General features: G+C 37.9%; 1 protein-coding gene across 1 annotated transcript; it reads left to right on the top strand.

The window, feature by feature from the left end:
• Nucleotides 1-4,424: 4,424 nt before the first annotated feature.
• On the top strand, nucleotides 4,425-18,830 carry synpo2lb (synaptopodin 2-like b). The gene is given in 5 exon segments (XM_042735548.1): nucleotides 4,425-4,790; nucleotides 8,853-9,004; nucleotides 9,091-9,790; nucleotides 10,429-10,450; nucleotides 14,400-18,830. Coding segments are annotated over 5 exon segments (3,768 nt in total). The 5' UTR covers nucleotides 4,425-4,517; the 3' UTR covers nucleotides 17,021-18,830.
• The last annotated feature ends 859 nt before the right edge of the window (nucleotides 18,831-19,689 follow it).

Genomic DNA, 19,689 nt, shown 5'->3' with positions numbered 1-19,689 from the left:
ATTAAATATAAAAGAACACAGATTACCTACACAAAACATTTTTTTCCCCAGGTATGTTGGATTTTAATCATGGTAGCCTAACTGATAATTGAACAATGCTGCAATGAAAAGCTTATAAAGCGACGGAGGTTTTCATATAATTTGTTAAAAACGGCTGTGATGGATTATTATCATGTAACCCGAACATATTATGAGCTAAACGAATTATGTCATACAAAAGTTAGTCTGGACACCTAGGGGTTGAAGTAGGGGGGAGCGGGGTCGAAAGTAACGTGGGACGAAAGTAACAGCGTTTTTTTTTCAGAGCCTCTTACTGCATTTGCATTCCAAGCTATGACAAAATGTTCAACACGCAACCCTTGACGGAGCTGAGAAATATCACGTGATTTCGTCATCGTTTCCCGCAGTTAGGTCAGTAAAGCTGTTTTCGAGTACAAAAAGTAAATTATTGAAGCGGTAATTTTTTCAAATGAGTTCTGTTGTTTTTCTTGTTTCATATGTCACAGTAATGATCAATCTACAGGTTATTTAGTGCTTTAACACATCCTAAAGTTTGCATTTTCAGAGTTTTTCAGTATAAAAGTAAAGCAGGTTTAAATGTCAGCAGTTTCTGTCGGGACGAAAGTAACAATTGTTACTTTTGTCCCGCTACAGTGACAAGAAGTATTTCTTTTGTTCCGGTGCATGATATACTGCGAATTTCTGTGTCATGCATCATTTATTAAAAATGTTTATGCCATATTATACCAAAAGAATATGTCAAGAGTGAGAGTCAGAAAGACAGACAGAGATCTGGTTTTATCCAGATGTTTATGAGAGGGCGTTTCTGGACATAGAGGAACATCACCTCTGGGCAGCTGCTACAGTACGTCGCATTTACCTTAGTTATATTTAGTTTTTATACCTTAGCCATACCTTAGCTTTTACACCTCCACCTATGAATTTGCAGTGTTTCCAGATGTTTTAATGCACATTTTGAATTTATGCATAAAACAACTGGATGGAAACATGAATAGGCCTACTGTTACATTATGTTTAGAATTTATATTATGCTAATGTAATTAAATTTTATATTGTTCATTGTTTAATTTTTTTATATAAAAATAAATTAAAATTGCCAATAAAAAATATTTTAAACAATTCAAGTTTGTACAATCGGATTTTGAGACATTTGATGAAACTTAAATTGAAAATTAAAATATGAAAATATAATTTAATAATTTTTTTGCAAAAAATAAAGGACAGAATATGTTTGCAGTTACATATTAACAAGGTAATAGTCAGGTATACTTAATAAAAATAAGAGTAACAGTAAAAAATCTACCTTATATTGTTGTGTTACTTTTGACCCACCTGTGTGTTACATTCGTCCCAACCGACAGGGTCGAAAGTAACAATATGCAACTTATGTTCAAATTGAAATTATACTGAAGTCTTTCTACATTTCTACAAAATACCACCTGGTATTGATAGACCACACTTCTGAGTTACTGGCCACAGCAGAAATATATCTCTGTCTACAACATTATCTTTTAAAATTATGTTTTTTCTGAAAAAATGGTACCTACACCTCAAACGTATTTTTTTTTTCATATTGACCACTGGTTTTTCATTTCATCTGCCTAATTTGTCAAGTTCTAATTCATTACCTACACCTCAAACGTATTTTTTTTTTCATATTGACCACTGGTAAACTTTCTTTCAGATCTACACTTCTTGTTGCAAGTAGACCTAACAAACAAAAGGATAGACAATATAACGGTCTCCCACCCATCTACGAACTTCTCTATAATTTACCCAGATTACATGGGTACTGTTCTCCCTCTAGTGGCTAAATTATGAATATTTTACTTAGAGAAAAAAGTTTTATGTCAAGCAATCTACTGAATACATATTTTAAAGTATTAAAATAGAAAATGATTTTTTATTATTTAAAATTGTAATGTGTCTAATATTCAACAATATATATATATATTTTTTTGATCAAATAAATGTAGCTATGATGAGCATAGGAGACTTCAGCACCAAAAAAATCAATCTGATCTCAAACGTTTGAAAGACAGTAGGCTATATATATTAGTCACTTATCACAAATTTAAAGACTGGCCAGACCAATTATGGAAAATGCACAAGTAACACAACCCTCATGTACAAGTTCTATCATATTACTTTATTTTCTGTTGTTATTTTTTGCACTACAGCTGTGTGAATATTAAAACTTGTGAAAATGCTTAATGCTTATGGTTATGTGGACTCTGAAACAGATAGAATAAAATATTCAGTCATAAGCTGAAACAAAAGAGGCAGACATGTATGTACTGCAAGAATAACTTATTTTCCTCTCTCTGATTTTATTACATATCATGTTGAAAGCACTTTCTTCTTTTTCTGAGCATAAAACATACACCATATATTCCAGCTGAAATGTCATGCATACATATCAGCTGAACATTTTGCTTTAATTGTTAAATAAATATTTCACCCAAAAATGAAAATTAGCTGAAAATGTACTTACCCTCAGGCCATCCAATATGTAAATATGTATGTAAGTTTGTTTCTTCATCAGAACAGATCTGAAGAAATTTAACATTACATCACTTGCTCACCAAAGGGTCCTTTGTAGTGAATGGGTGCCGTCGGAATGAGAGTCAGAACAGATGATAATTATCCACAAGTAATCCACACAACTCCTATAAACAAATTCACCACTGAGATGTTATTTAATTTCAAACCGTTGCTTTAAACTAAAAAAAAATTCACCAATCAAAAATATACATCTCAGAAGTAAAACAATCATAGAACAAAACAGGAGAGAAATACGCACAGATCAAGCATCATGTACAAGCAAAAACAGTCCAAAACAGTTCTAAATTTTTGATGTGAGAGGACAACAGGGAATAACTTTTTAAAGGTTTAAAGTTAAAATGACTATTTGATTAACTGGAGTCGTTTTCTGGATTATTGTGATGTTTTTATCAGTTGTTTTGACTCTCATTCTGATGGCACCCATTCACTGCAGATAATGCATTGGTGAGCAAGTAAAATGTATTGATACATTTCTCAAAATCTGTTCCGATGAAGAAACAAACTCGCCTACATCTTGGATGGTCTGAGGGTACATAAATTTTCAGCAAATTAAAATTTTTGAGTGAACCGTTTCTTTAAAGGGGTCATATGATGCGATTTCAAGTTTTCCTTTCTCTTTGGAGTGTTACAAGCTCTTGGTGCATAAAGAAGATCTGTAAAGTTGCAAAGACTAAAGTCTCAAATCCAAAGAGATATTATTTATAAAAGTTAAGAGTCCACCACACCCCCTAAAACAGCTCGTTCTAACACGCCCCTACATCTCTACATCACTGTGTGGGAAGCTTTGCATAACCCCACCCAATTGTTCACACAAAGAAAGAAGGCGTAACTTTTATTCTCGCTGTAGTATTGTTGTTGCCGCACCACCATGTTGTGAAAGCGCTGTGTTTCGTTGTGAAAGCGGAACTACTTTTTTGGCCTTTCAAAAGAGGATGATATCCGCTTCGTCATGCCTAGAGCTGATCCGTGCTGGTCGCTGAGGAGATACATCATGCCGGATCCCCTACAACCAATCAAAACAATCAAGAGTTTTTGTCTAGTCACTCTGGCCTGGCCGGACAGGGCATCACAATATGGTAAAGGGCGTAACATTTTTTGTCACACTCTTGAGGTATTCAGGCAATCACAATGTATTGGATAGCTGACCAATCACAGCACACCTCGCTTTTCAGAATGATGAGCTTTGTAAAAATAAACACATTTCAGAAAGGCGGGGCATAGAGGAGAAACAATAATGTACATTATGTGGAAAATAATGTGTTTTAAACACATAAACACATTTTATCACACTAAATACACAAAATAATGTTCTTTTTAGCAGCATCATATGACCCCTTTAAAATTTTTAATGGCGAATGAATACAGCATTAGGCTAACCAAGACTTGTCACAGCACTTTCTATTATTGCTCTTTTGTTAGTTTTGATTGCTTCTGTTGTCCTCATTTGTAAGTAGCTTTGGATAAAAGCATCTGCTAAATGACTATATGTTAATTTAAATGAATGTTATAGCTAAAGATTATTTCATAGTGCTGTAAATCAAAGATAAAATAAAAACAATCCCCCAGGAATAACCAGTTTGCTAAACATTTATTTATAATGTCTAATGAGCATCATTAAGCTTCATTTTAATTTGCAATATGGTCTAGTGTCATCTGACTCCCAAAATAACTCCTCTAACAGCTCCCTTCACATTTTGAGGGCATTCACAGATAAAGCTAAGTGGGACTGCTGGGGTATTTATTTTTAGAGGATCTATCAGCATCCTTTGGATGTGGCAGTGGATTGACAGGACAAGTGTGGCCAGCAGGATGAAGGAAGGAGGTCCTGGATCTAGACGGTGCACCCCCACCCACCGACCCAGCATTCCAAATGAAGAGCGAGATAGAGGCGTTCTCACTTCCTCCCACCCCTTTTGCTCTCCCCACACCACATGCTCATGGCCCATGGGGTGTGTATCTGCACTCACCTCTCAGAACTGACCGAAGCTCTGCAGGCAGACTGGGCCACGGAGGAGAACTGGACATCCAGGGATGGGACAATACTATTGAAAGAAACTAAGAACCAAGAAACATTAACAAGACAAAAAAACAACAAAATAAAAATGGTCGCAGAGGAGGTGGTGGTGACCCTGTCAGGAGGTGCACCGTGGGGTTTCCGATTACAAGGAGGAGCTGAGCACCAGAAACCCCTCCAAGTGGCAAAGGTAAGGGGACAGTTGGATGCTGAATCATGGGTCTCTGTATTTTAATGAATGGTCTGTAAACCTATAAAAAACACTAAAACTTCCAATTTAAATTAGTCCAACTTTGGTGTATGAGCAATGAGAGTACATATATTACATATTGTGACTATTATTTAGTGATTTTACAAATATATAATGTAAATTTATATGTAAATACATTATAATGTAGTTTATATAATTTACTTGTCATGCAAATAACTAATTCGTAAAATCACATTGTCTAATATGAACAATTATTTTAGATTTTCTTTTACATATATTTATTTTAATAAGAACATTTTATTTATATAAAATAGTATACATTTAACTTATTAATAATTTATGTAAAATTGACATTTTCTTTACTTTTATTTTTTTATTTAATTAATATATAAATCTAATTTGTCAGTGTCTATTGCATTTAATGTGGGCCTGGTCTGACTTAACTGAGCAGATATGTTTGTTGAACACGTGTCAGTGAGGAATGTAACACTTGATAAGCCATCAAGAGTATAATGTTATTGAGGACATTTCCTGTAAAATGCTCATGTGGCCCATTCTAGCATGTGTAAAAATGTGCTTGTCATATATCACTTTGGGGCCCTTTTAAATTAAGTATTATTGCATGTTTTTGTTACAGTTAAGATATAGTACCTACTTATCCCCTATTTAATAAGGGTAAACATTAATAAGATAATACTGTCAAGTCAAATTTCAACTACAGGCCAGAGAGCACTTATTTTATCTGTTGATAAATGCTGTTCAAGAGCTATTTGGCTGTGTGCTACAAGCATTCCTGCTCCATAGATAAACCTGCTAGGCTTCACAGTGCATCTCTTCACTCTTATCTAATTGACAGCTTTTGTTTAGCTTCCTCTGGAATCCAGATATTTCAAAGAAGCATTCTCACACAGTTCTGTATAAATGAGGATGTTATTTCAGGACTGAGTAGAATTACAGGCACAGTGTCTACTTATAAGCACAGTATGCCCCATTTGTTAAGTGACAACTGTGTGCAATGCATTTTCCCTGATCTAAAGGCTATTTCGGACTGGTGAGCAATGCCAGAGACGGTCTGCTCTACTCTTTCCATGTTCTGAAGGAAAAGATATCCATCACAGAGATATGGCCCTGACTTTTTTATTCAGAGAAATATATTTTTGCTTGGAAAAAAATGTTTGTCCAGCAGCAGGGAGTTTCCCCTCGTCTGTCATTTCAAGGTCACCTCTGCAGACTTTCATCTGTTTCCATTTGCGGTGTGGCATTTTTTTCCATGACCATCTCTACTTTTAATTGAGCTATTCTGATCCACAGGGCTCTCTGATAGCTTCTTTTAATCCTGGCATCCGACCTCAGTGACACTTGCTCAGCTAGCAAAATGCTCTGGCAATGTTTTGAAAATGCCTGAAGACGTACAGCATGTCCTCATAATACCTGCTTTTAGTACTTATAATGTAAATGCATTCATACTTCCATTCAGTCCTTTGCTATCTGATACAATACAGATCGACTTAATTGACTATATTAGTACTAAATTAGACAGTCCACTTCTCAGAAACATGCAGTTTTAAGCTAAATCTATTGAGACTGAGTGACAACTGACTCTTTACAATAGCTGAGCACTTTATTTAGGCTATGTGGACAACACATGGTGAATTCATGACATATCCTGGTTCAGGTTTGCCAAGAGGCAACAGCTGCCCCGGCACCAGCTGCACATGTTGTTCTCCCTATTTGCATTCTCAGACCATTTGATCGGCAATAAGAAGAAGGTGAATGGGACCAGCTTTCATCTATTTTCTTCCAACTACAAATTTGTGTTACCAGTGTTCATGGAAAAGCAAATTAACACCACTTGTTGTTTTTAATGGTCTTCATACCATTTATTTTTGTCTACAACTTGCACATACAAAAAGCTGTTTTTAAAATTAGACGTTACATAAGATGAAATAGTCTGAGCTTCTCTGAGCTAAGCTAATCCCCTTAGGCCTTTGTAAGGGAATATAAATCTATGCTTTGGGCTAGCGAAAACATTATTCCAGTCCCTTAGAACAGTTCATTTATAAAGTGCCTTTGGACAAAGACAGGAATGCGGCCAGACTTTTAGCTTGGTGAAGTGTTGGTGAAGTGGGTGTCGGAACAGCGCTCTCATATTTGACAGATGATCTCAAAAAGGCTGTACTCTCAAGGAGATGGTATTTGAAAATGGGCATAAAGCCATAGTGACTCTCTTTAAACATACTTCAGCTTCATCCCTCTTATCTACTCAAACAAAACCAACAGGATGAGGCCTAACAAATCTTTGGTCTGACACTGAACTTATTTGATTCACAGTTAACTGGTTCCCAGTTAATTCTATGCTAATTCAGAACAATTTAATTTAATTTAATTTAATACATGATTTGATAAACAACATTTAAGAAAGTATTATTCTTTAAACATGTATTTGATGTATGCAAAAAAATAAAAAATGAATTATGAAACTGTGTTTTAAAATCTGTATGCAGTATAAATTAGTATGAATCCAACAACCAAAAAGACTTGTTCACTGATTCTTTCAGGGATACATTTTGTAGGTTACATGAATAAGTTCAGTCTTGTGTGTCTGCGGTCATTTTATGAGTCATTGAATCATTCATTTAACCGATTTGTTTCAAAGTTTTTTTTTTTTTTTAAATAATTAGCTTATACCAAGAGCCATATGCTTATGAATCACAGCGTTCAGGTATTTAATTGCTTTCAAGCTCAGTGAATACATATAACGATTCACAAATTCACTTAAAAAATTCATTAGTGAGTGAAACATGGATGAGCATGGATGTCATTTGCTTATGTAACTGTATCACTGTACTGTGCAGTCCTGAAGCGAGATCTTCAGATCCTCAGAAATCTGTTAGTGAGAGCTCCACTGGAACGGAGCAATTTTCAAAATGAATTTAAGTGTCCTTGGAGCATGACGGATGATAAAGAACGTTGCTATTAATCTGCAGGTGTAACAATTAATATGTAGCATACACCGTATGTATTATAAATATGGCACACAAATTGAATGAATTGTGTTTTACGGTGATAAAATGTGATGTGCTGTGCCTTGTTTACAAGCAGAGGAATGTACATGCATGTATCATGGTAATGCCGTAAACGCACATCAAAAATTGACATGGAAGAGAAGAAATTGTTGAATAAATTCTTTATTTTTGTTTTATTTCCACACAAAAAGTATTATTGTAGATTCATAACATTATGGTTGAACCACTGATGTCACATGGGCTATTTTAATGATGTCCTTACTATGTTTCTGGCCCTTGAACGTGGTAGTTCTGTAGAAAGCTCTCAGATTTCATCAAAAATATCTTAATTTGTGTTTCAAAGATGAACTAAGGTCTTATGGGTTTGGAAAGACAAGAAGGTGAGTTATTAATTACTTTTTGGGAGAACTAACCCTTTAAGGTGTAATAAAGGTTTATGTTTTTTACCCATAAAAAGAAGCCAGTGATAATGTAGTCCAGCACTGGCAAGTCTACAGCTGTGACATGAGACCATCACTTGCCACTCAGAAATACAGATAACCCACTGACTTATAAGTAACAGTATGAAGAGTGAACCAGAGTATGATAAGCTTAAATTCCCACACAATGAATTTGAGGGATACTTACCAGTTACTATCCCTAACTTAAAATGATATTCACAGGTGATGCAATCTTAATAAATAAACAAATAATGGCTAGAAATGTGTGTGCTTTATATCCACCTTATTTTTCAATGTGGAAATAGACTTTTTTTTTTTTTTGTCAATGTATGAGTCTTCCGATTCAATAGTAAATACTAAACTAGAAGAATAAGGAACTGCAGTAAAAACCAGTGTGTTTATAATATCGACAATATATCAAGCAGCATAGCTGTTTTGTACAGTTAAAAAGAACTATAAGCGGGCGACACAGAAAGCCTTGCACATTTAAATAAGGTAAAAATAAGCTGGATATTTATTTATCTTCTCTCACTGCAACTCATCGACTGCAACTCATTATCTCCTCCTGTTGTTGGGTGAGAAAGCGCAGTAAGGCCTGCCGGGCTGGGCTCAGAGAGACTGATGAGCTAGTGTCAATCAATGATATATCCTGTGGAACACTATCCCATGCTGAGGCTATGAATCTGATTGATAGTGGCAGAGGAACCCTCCATTTGCGAATTAAAAGGTCAGACTGAGACATCATTATCACAAGGAGTTGTTAGTCATGCTATAAAATTTATACTCAAGATAATCACTGTGCTTTCCATTCAGGGCCCCAGCTGCATATCAGTCAGTGGTGCTTCTGGGTCGGGCCCCCTCCCCGCGCATTGATAAGGAGTACCAGGCAGCCTTGAGAGCCCTGTCGCCTCCACTTACCTCTAAACGGTCCAGTGTCAACAGAGCGTCGCTCATGTCCCCCACTGGTGGTCTCGAGTGGCTTACATCCCCTCCAGACAGCGAGGCTTACTACGGTGAGACAGACAGTGACGCAGATGTGGTGGCACAAGAGAGGCAGCGTAGACAGAGACGACGAAGTCCCAGTAGCTCTCCTGCCAAGAGTCCAGGCCAAGTCTCACCCCAAGAGGAGGAGACTTCAGAAATGAGCGGCTATGAGAGTGCCCAGGACCTCTGCATGTACCCTCCAACACAGAGCTGGCCTGTATCTGATCTAGAGGGAATGGGGACTCAGCAACAGTGTGTTATGCCTGGGGTGGCCCGCAGAGAGGTGGTCTACCAGCCCCCACAGGTTGAATGGTCACACCAGGCTGAAAATTCCTCTGAGAATTCTGACCAAAGTCCATCAGGAGCTGCTGAAGTGGACAGTGGCTTCCAGGAGCCCCCCACTGTCCCACCTCCACTTGTTTCTCCAGAGCGGGCAAAAGAGGCTCTCATGCTTGCGTCTCACAGACAGATGGTACCCATGGTGGGCCCTGTGGAAAACCCATTTGATTAATTTTTGAAAGACTCTCATGATCACTTAGGCTGCTTTTATTTGATCAAAATATAACAAATGCAACATTTATTTGATCAAAATATAACAAAATGAAAGTCATAGAATAATTATAATTAAAAAAATTTATTTGATCAAAATATAACAAATGGAATATCGTAAAATAATTACAATTTAAAAAACAAATTTAATATATATTAAAATATAAATGGTAGTCCTGGGCAATGATTAATTGTGATTAATCGCAGCCAAAAATAAAAAATTTTGTGTACATAATATATGTGTGTGTAGTGTGTATATTTATTGTGTTTATATAAATACACACACGTATGTATATATAAGAAAAAATTTATTTTTATATATTAAATATATTTTTATATATGTAAATACATGTAAATATTTTGAAAATATATACTGTATGTGTGTGTCTATATATACATAATACATATACACAGTACACACACATATATTATATAAACAAAAACTTTTAATTTGGATGCGATTAATCATTACCCAGCACTAATAAATAATCATTATTCCAGTTTTCAGTGTCACAAGATACTTCATAAATAATTTAATATGCTGGTTTGGTGCTCAAGAAAAATTTCTTATTATTATCAATGTTGAAAACCTTTTCAGGATTTTTTTTTCTTTAATTAAAAAAAAAAAAAAAACAAAGTAGTGTATGTTTAAATATCATAATTTAATACAACATAAACTGCCATTGACTTAAAGAAAAAAACTATTTGACAGAACTTAATTAACTTTTTTTTTAACAAAAAATGGACACAATTGTGTAGTTAAACAAAATGGAATCAAATAAATCAAGTAAAGTTAAATGTCAGACTAGCAGTTAACTACTAACTAGCAATAGCACACAATTAAACCAATGCTTTTAACTACAGCAATGAATGCAGTCCAAATCAGAAATGAATTTAATAAACTTTTATTTAACATTTTAAAATTGTTCTTTAACTTATTTTAATTATGTAAATAGAGAGCTCAGCATTTCTGAACCTATATCTCTTTCTGTCATTACCTCATACATTATTTCTGGACTGTGTTAAATTTAACCTTTGGAAATCCATTTGATAGAAGTCAGTGTCCTGTGTCAGGAAGGAGTGTGGTTCAGTGATATTTGATAAAATCAAGGCAGAAGTCAGTCTATAAATTTCTGCATACTGTGTGCGTTGACCCTTAAAATAGATTTTCTTGTGTAAGGGCACACAATTTGTATTTTATTTTATTTTTTTATTAATAAGACTGGTCACAAAGTAAGTGTAAAGCAAATGCATTTGAGGTTGAAATAATCACTTGATTTGCCATAGTTTGCAAGTTTAGAATTATGGTACAAATTAATGAGCTGTATTCATGGGTTGAACAGAAAAACAAACATGACCAGTGTAGTTTCATTCATAAACAAATGACTCATATGCGGCGCCTTTTTTAAATGAATCGTTTAAAATGAATCACAAACACCAGAGTTCCGTTTGAATCAGTCTGACTAATTATAAACAGAATGAACTAACTGAAAATAATGATCATTACATTCAGTTATGTTAATCCTGAAATTTTGCGTTTTTAAGACTTGTGAAATTTGAATGTGTTGAATCATTACTATCTGGTTGTTCTTATTGTAGTTAAACATACATATTGCTTCACTGGTTAGCACAGAACCTAAGAAAGGGATATGGCTCAGTGGGAAAAAATCATACGCATTTGGTTTGGGATTTGAAATGGAGCTCATGCAAATGTTGGTGATGGGGGTTCCTCATCTCCCGCTGCTCAGGATTTTTCGGGTCAGGGGAAGGGGCTGGACTCAAGTGAGCAAAAGACTAAATTTGTCCCTTGACTCAACTACAACTATAACACAGGCCTCTGTTGCATGCTGGGAAAGGCATGTCCAGTTGCTGTCCAGTGTCAGTGATATTTCATTCTCTCCATTTAAACGGCTGAGTCTGTGCTAATAATGTGATTTTAAGAGCCAATAATGATCTCCATTTGTTACACAAACATATTCTTTACATGTAGTTTATTTCCCCTTTATAAATCAGTATAACTCAAACTTTTTGATTCCACGACAAGGCCCCACTAAATATTAAATATTCGAAGACCCTACATTCTAGAATGATATGTACTTCTGGTACTTCTGTTGTAGGTGGTTCTGCAACTGGATTTTTATTTTTATTTTTAAATAAGATTTTAGTCATATCCATTTCTGCTGAAGCAAAGTGCCGATTTTTACTGAGTACCATTTGGCTCGAGTCACTATTCAGTGATCTGAAAGCTGATTCTTCTCAAAGGTGAACAATCTGACCCTAAATATGAGATACACACAGGTTTCAGTGTGATGAAGTTAATGATATGATGAGGATTAGGAGTCAGTTTTTCACATTTCTTCTTATAGCAAGATGAACACATATTGGAAACCTCACTGGAGTCAAACAATATATCTTGTGTCTGTAGCTGATGGGGTGCTAATTCCCCTCTCGAAAGCATTTGGGAAGGCTTTCTCCTCAACTAATGGCACCCTGCTGACAGTCAGTCTGAAGGTCACTTTGCTTTCCAAGACTGACGGGACATTTTGAGGATCATGTAAATAAACACTTTTCTGTGTTTAATTCTGTATCTCCATTGGGAATTCTGAACATCTAGAACTCTTGTTTGTGAATTCTCTCATGTGCATCTCACTGAGGCTAGAGACATTATTGCAGTGAGGATAAGGGTCCATGACAGCTGCTCTTCTCTGTCACTGTTAGTGGTGAAATTACAGAATAAGCCAGGGCATTCAGACAGCCTTGGTAAGAAGAGAAGACAAAGTGTGCACACCTGTTATTGTGACAGCACAGTGGGAGGTCGAAAGAGCACGGTACAAAATATTGCGAATGTGCCGATCAGCAGCTGATATTATATATCTGTCTCTCAGAATAATGCGGAGGAATTATTTCAGTGTGCCACAACTGTGGTTACTGGCTGATACTTGTCAAAATGGGGTATTTGAAGTAAAAAAGCAGGAGATATAATTGATTGTTTAAGACTGTTCAATCATGATAAAGAGGTTGACCTTTAGTCAAATGTTGCCTAGATGTTGCCTCCAGAGTCTCAAAGAGTATGATTGGCAGTACTTGCTTAAGAGTCAAAGTAGGTTTAAAGTCGTTGTGGTGTGGTTGGAGATGCCAGCCTGACCCCATATGACGCTCAGCTTAAGCTAGCCTATCCAGGGAGAGGTAGAGGTGTGCCCAAACAGGTGGGAAATGTCCGTTAGCTCTGTTCATTGACCAAAATAGCTTGAATGACATAATGGGGTTTCTTTGGGCCTGTGACAGGGTCTTGTGGTTAGACAAAGGGTCTTTAAAAGGCCTGACCTCAGGCTACGGACTGGTTGATTTCGTACCAATGTGGGCAGAGCACCCATCTATTGCTGGCTGTGCTCCACTGATGTGTTTGTGTATGTCCTGCCAGTAAGGCTGGCTTGGGAACACAGTTTTTATGCTGAACACCATGAGGAGCTTCACATTGCCTGGAGAAGTTGAACACGAAGGACACATCTATGCAGGTAGAGTCCTGATAACTTCTGTAGAGCTTTAGAGAGATACGGGCCTTGTTTCCTGTTTAAATGATCCAACACTGTGGTTAAAATGAGAAAGGTGAGACAAGGTGATGGATAGCACAGAGGTATTATTTACATGATCTCGGATTTACAAAGATCAATTTTGATATGTGTTTTTTGTGTAAGTTTGTTTTACTTGTATTTTTGATTTATTGAAAACTAAACTAAACATTTCTACATGTTTTGTTGCTAGCAGGTACGTAAGGGTTAACCTCTGTTTGTTGAACAGTTATTTGTCATGACTAGATAATTAGAAGTCTGGATAGATAATTATAATCAAAAGCACATTTATGTCTTCATTTGGACCTTTTATTTATGAGAATATTTAGAATTTTATGCTTTATAATTTGATTCAGTGTTAAAGATGTTATGAGGCCCTCCAGATTAGAAAGAGAATATCTTAGCAAAAATGGTGTAGTCTTGAGGTTTTCATTTTTTTAGTTTTGGTTTGTTTTTATAGAAATATCAGATTCCGTTACCCTGTCTTTTAATATAGATCCTGGATCCCCAGGGGTTACTTGCTCAAGCTGTTAGAATGTGATGGTCTATTTGTAGAGAAGGATGAGCTCAGTAATTTACCATGAGCATTTTAGTGCCAGACATTTCAGCATCTAACCCACTGCATTATAGTGTCTAATATCAGAGCTATTCTGACTCAACTAGAAAATGTGTTCCAATCATTACAATGTCAGCTTGATTTATTAACGTTGTGACTTTGTTTGATGACTTTATATGTGACTTTATGTTTGATGTTGCCCATTCATCACCAAAGGCACTGTTATATAAAAGTCATTGGTGTCACTTTGTAGATTTGTTCATTCAAACCTAGAAAACAATTGGCATCCAGTGATTCTCATATTAAGAAGCAGTATAATAAACTTGAAATACATAATAAATGTGCATCGTCATTACGTTTTTAGTGCTTTAAAATGTGATATTACAACTAATATTACTGGTTTAAGTAAAGACCTTGAAAGTATTTCTCGCTAATTCATATACACATTATCTTTCTCTCCATAGAGCTACACAGAGGTGAGAGTTCACAAGATAAGCAGGTGAAGGAGGCCCGATCCAAATGCAGAACCATTGCTTCGCTCTTGACAGATGCTCCTAACCCTCATTCTAAAGGTGTGCTTATGTTCAAAAAGCGACGCCAGCGTGCCAAGAAGTATACTCTCACCTGCTTTGGCAGTGTAGACGGAGAAAACTATAGTAACACAGAGGGAGAAACCGAGGACGAAAGCCTGTTTCCTGGAAGTGAATCTGAGCTTGACGAGGACGGTTTTTCTGCTGCACCAGACCCTACCTGGGATAGTGGTTACCTGGACGTTCTAGACAAGAGAACTTCAGCATGTGTTGTGCCTGACAGAGATGCAGAGATTAGCCCAGGCCTAAATGCCACTTCAGGAAAAGGAGCCCAGCTTTTTGAACAACAGAGGAAAAGAGCAGAAGAACATAAGTCAAACCTGGTTACGCCCACGGCTTTTTCCATGCCACAACATCAGGGAGACTCAACCCTGACATATACCCCAGTTACTCCAGTCACACCTGTAACATCTCATAATAGCAGTATGGTAAACGGGGAACCTATGGTGGTGAGCAGAACAAGCGTTGTGTTGTCCTCGCCAGGCCAGACACCTATGCCATCCATGGCAGGAGCATTACCAGAGCAAGCAGACTTATCGGCTGCCAGCTCAGTGCACAACAGAACTGCCAGGCCATTTGCCCCTGGCTGTGTCAGTCACCGAGCAGCAACTGCTCCAGTAGTCTTCAGGCCCAGCCCTTCCAAAAATTCTGGATCACAGGCTCAGGCTGTGTCTGTGGCAAATATCCCAGCTTCCTTCTCTTCTGCTGGCTCAGAGGGGAAGAAAGCTATTTCTACAACATCACTGTATATCCCTGCTAGACCAGCCACCTACAATGGTCCTTCCTCTGTGCTCTCTCCATCCTCAATCACTTCAGGTCCATTTTCTCCTCCCCCTTCAAATGCTCCACTCTACTTCCCAACCTATTCCAGCACCTCAGCCACCTTTTCTCCAACATCTTCTCATGTAACATCTTTGAGTTCCCCTTCTGGTATGGCTCAACCGTACTCTTCTCCCCAAACACAGGCAATGCCACTCAGTCCTCCATACCATAATGCGGTTTCTGCTCAATATCAGCCACCTACACCAGTTCATGTGCCAACACAGCCTTTCTCTCCCCCGCTCACAAATGCCCCAGGTTTTCCCAATGCCCCTGCCCCTGCACCCGCCCATGCCTTTGCTCCTGCAACACCAAATTTGCAATCCTCTCTAGCACACAAAGTCTCCTTCAACCCATACATCTCTGTGGCATCCACTACTCCAGAAACACCAAATGCACCAGTTGCCCAGCAGTATTCTCTGTCTAACGCTACTGATGGGATCTCTTCTCGAGAGCAGCGGGTCTCAGTACCTGCCGGCCGCACTGGCATCCTGCAGGAGGCTCGTCGTAGTGGATCCAAGAAACCAATGTTCACTGCTAAAGAGGAGAAGAAGGCTCCATCTTACAACCCTGAGCTACTGTCTCTGGTGCAGAACTTGGATGACAGATCCCGTTTGGGTGCAGAGGCTGGGTTTGAGTCTGGCCCTGAAGAAGATTTTCTCAACCTGGGTGCAGAGGCTTGCAACTTCATGCAGGCACAGAAATACAAGATGCCACCACCAGTGGCTCCTAAACCAGCTCATTCAGCTCCTGAGATGCCCCAGATGCAAGGTAAAGGTGCGGAGCTGTTTGCACGAAGACAGAGTCGCATGGACCGCTACGTGGTGGATAAACAGCCCAAATCTCCAGCGCATCCTCGTGATCCTTCTCCTACACCCTCCCTCCCAGCTCAGTGGAAATACTCTCCAAACATCCGAGCCCCACCACCCATTAATTATAATCCACTGCTGTCACCTTCTTGTCCTCCAGTGGCCCAGCGTGGCACCAAGGTTAATGATGCAGCTAAAATTGGGGTTAAAACAGTGCCTGGCCAACACAAACAAGGTATAAAGGCTCTTGACTTTGTGACCAGGCAGCCATACCAGCTCAACTCATCTTTGTTTAGTTATGGAGGTGGAGTGCCTCAAAACACTGCCACTTATCAGCAGCAGCAGAATGGTGTTGGCTTGACAGGTAATTCCCTTAACGGACCGAAGCAGGTCCCTGTTAAAGCAAGCCGCGTGTATGAAATCCAACGTTTCTCAACACCTACTCCCATGTCTGCACCCACATCTCTGACACCTACTGTAATCGCCCCCCGCGCTGCCACAACTCTTGGTGAGCCAATGTGGCGCAGTAATGTCACTTCCCCGCCTCCTGTTGCTCTGAGACCTGCAGCTCCATTCTCGCCACCACCTCCTGCCCCGACAGCAGCCCTGCCTGCTCTCCCCAAAATATCCACTGCCCCTGTGCCCAATTCAGTCCACATCCCACCACCCACTCCCGGGCAGGCCTACACCCCATTCCAAGCAGCCATGCAGTTTAAGAGCGCCCCTGAGCTGAGTCCCCTGTCTGCTGGTGTGCGATCCTCAGGGTCTGGGAGCAGCCAGAACCTACGGGTACCCAGACCCCGCTTCAGTACATCGAGCATGGGTCTGCAACCAAATGTGTGGAGGCCTGGCTCCATACATTACTGAGAGTCCACTGACAGTAATTACCACCCTGGGCAAGAGCACAAGAGTGCTTGAGCTCTGTTCTGCTAAATGAATTGTTAGTCTACAGAAATATGACAAAAAACATCATTCAGAGATGTTTTTTTTTTTTTTTTTTTTGCATGTTCATAATTTTTAGTCACTTCATACAAGTACACAATTATCTTAAAATAGAGTATGCATATATCTGTATATGTATTATTCAGTTTCATCAGAATGTTGAGATACTTATGTGCTATCCACACAACTTTGATTCATGTTTCTACTTCAGTTCTCATCCCATTTATTTTACACCAAATGAACATGTTTAACCCGCAGACAGAATTGCAAAGTCGTTACTTATGAGAGAAACTAAATCGAATAATGGCAATCATGTCTAATAATAATCAGTTTTGACATTGTGTACTGGGGCCACAAGGAAGATAAGTGATAATAATCAATTGTGTTGCTATTTTTTCACTTGGGGCCATAAGGATGGAGTGATAAAGGGTAAGTAAACTATATATATATTACAGAATCCAGCTGTGACAGAAGATAATGAAGCACAGAATCATTGAATATTTGTGTAAAAGTGGTATAGAATGTTCTAAGACATGGATTTGCCCAAGTTCTATCAAAGTCTCAGTGACAGAGAGATGAAAGTGTACAAAGAATGTGACAGTGGCCTGAAATGAAAAAAAAATGAAAAATCTTCAAGTGGAGAGATGGTACTAACCACCCCCTTGCTCTACTCTTGCTCTTCAATTGTTATCTCTTCTGGCCTCTGCCATGCCCTTTACTTGTGATGTTATCCATCCTTTATCTCTCTAAACATCTCTTGAGTTTGGACTGCAGGCCTGTGTTTGTCTAGAGCATTGCACAAAAGCCTTTGCTTCTTGTTTGACGAGGATCAGTTTGGATGCTTGATGCATGTGTTCATTTTGTCCTCATAATGCTGCGTATGCCAAGGTTTTGACTGAGCATTTAGAAAGGCATGTGAATTGTGCTGGGGCTTTTTCACATGACAGCTGAAAAAATACACTAGATGACAAATTCTGAAAGCGCTGCTTTATCTTTATGACATATTATGCAAATGTGACATCTGACCACTTTCCCTGTTGCTTGCTTTCATTCTGAATGATGCTTTTGCCAAACAGGTATGACATTCATTTCAATAACTTGTGTGAGCTGCATTTGTGAAATTGTACATGCCTAGTGAACTTTTCTTGCATTGCTTTTTATGAGAAAATACCCAGTGGCCTTGGTGGGGTGAAATAACATCAAATGGTGGGTACCATTTCTCTACTAAGGATAAGAACGTTGATCAGATGGAAAGCTATAATGTACCTTTTTGTCAAGTAGAAAGTATGAGGTATGGATATGGGACGTATGAAGCAAGATATAAAGCTGATATAAAATTTAAAAGCAAGAATAGAGAGGAAAGTGACTTTTTTTTTGGGCAATTAGATAGTGTTATACACTAAAATATAAATTTTGTACTGTGTGTACTAATCAGACTGTCAGAATGTATGTCATGCTTCTACAAAGCATTTTTAAAGCTTTAATTCTTTAGTGAATGTGTTATGTTTGTGTTAAATATTCTGAAAACATTGTAATTATATTCAAAGAATTACACTTAGTGCTTTGTGTTATTTGAAGTTTAAGTTGGAAATATATGTACAATGCAAATAGTTGAATGTGAGAAAATGGAAAGTTATGGATTACTGGATTCTTGGGTTCAGGGACTGGGAATATGTGAACGAATTTGTATTGTAGGAGTTAATGTAGAGCAATGAAAATAAATTTAGAAATGACAGCTGCTGATGTTTGTGTTCTATTTTCTCTTGTTGTGGTAATTTCATAGTTCTCAGGTATAGGCTAGAATAATCTACTGATATATATATATATATATATATACACGACCGTCATATAATGGCCATGCTCACTGTTTTAGAGCAGATAATTCCACATAAAATAATATACTGTATATAGTTTCTTCTAAGCTGAAGGACCTGCAGTAAGCTCAACACCCCCTGAGTGGCGCTGTTTGGCGATATTAAAAATGAAGTAGTTCGAGTTCACCCCACTGAATAAAAGGCTTGTTTTAAGTTATAAAATTTTCCAAAGAGTGCTCAGAGCAAGTTATACTTTTATGTTTATGAAATATATGTATCAATATGTATACTTGTATAAATATATATTAAACTTTATGTATATTTATCATGTAAAATGAGTCGTATTTTTATGCCTATATTCAAGAGGTGGGTCCTTAGAGGCAGTATTGTTGTTAACAACTTTACACAGATTAGCTTTGGCAGTGTAATCTTACCTCCACTCATAATGTATACTGCTTTCTGACCCTCTGGTCTATACCCTAGCCCACGATCATATGTCACAAGATATCGGGTGCTAACTTTAGCTACAAGTCTGTGTTTCCGTAGTGAGGCTCATTCTTTCCCCCTTCAGGCGCCCTGTTGGTGATGGCCAGTACTGCAGGTGCTCCTCAGCGTCTCTGTCCCGTTTGAGACTAATACAAGAAAGAAAACACATGGAGATGCATTTCCTGATACAGTGATTTGTGATATGTTTCACCAAGAAAGTTCTGTTGACATGCTCTTCTTTAAAAGAAGTAGGCCTACACTGTCTTATTTTTAGTTTGACATGGAAATGAGTCA

The sequence above is a fragment of the Cyprinus carpio genome, chromosome B12, assembly GCF_018340385.1.
Source record: "Cyprinus carpio isolate SPL01 chromosome B12, ASM1834038v1, whole genome shotgun sequence".
Lineage (NCBI taxonomy): Eukaryota > Metazoa > Chordata > Actinopteri > Cypriniformes > Cyprinidae > Cyprinus > Cyprinus carpio.
Note: the sequence above shows the minus strand (reverse complement) of the source record. Positions and strands in the feature narration are given on the sequence as shown.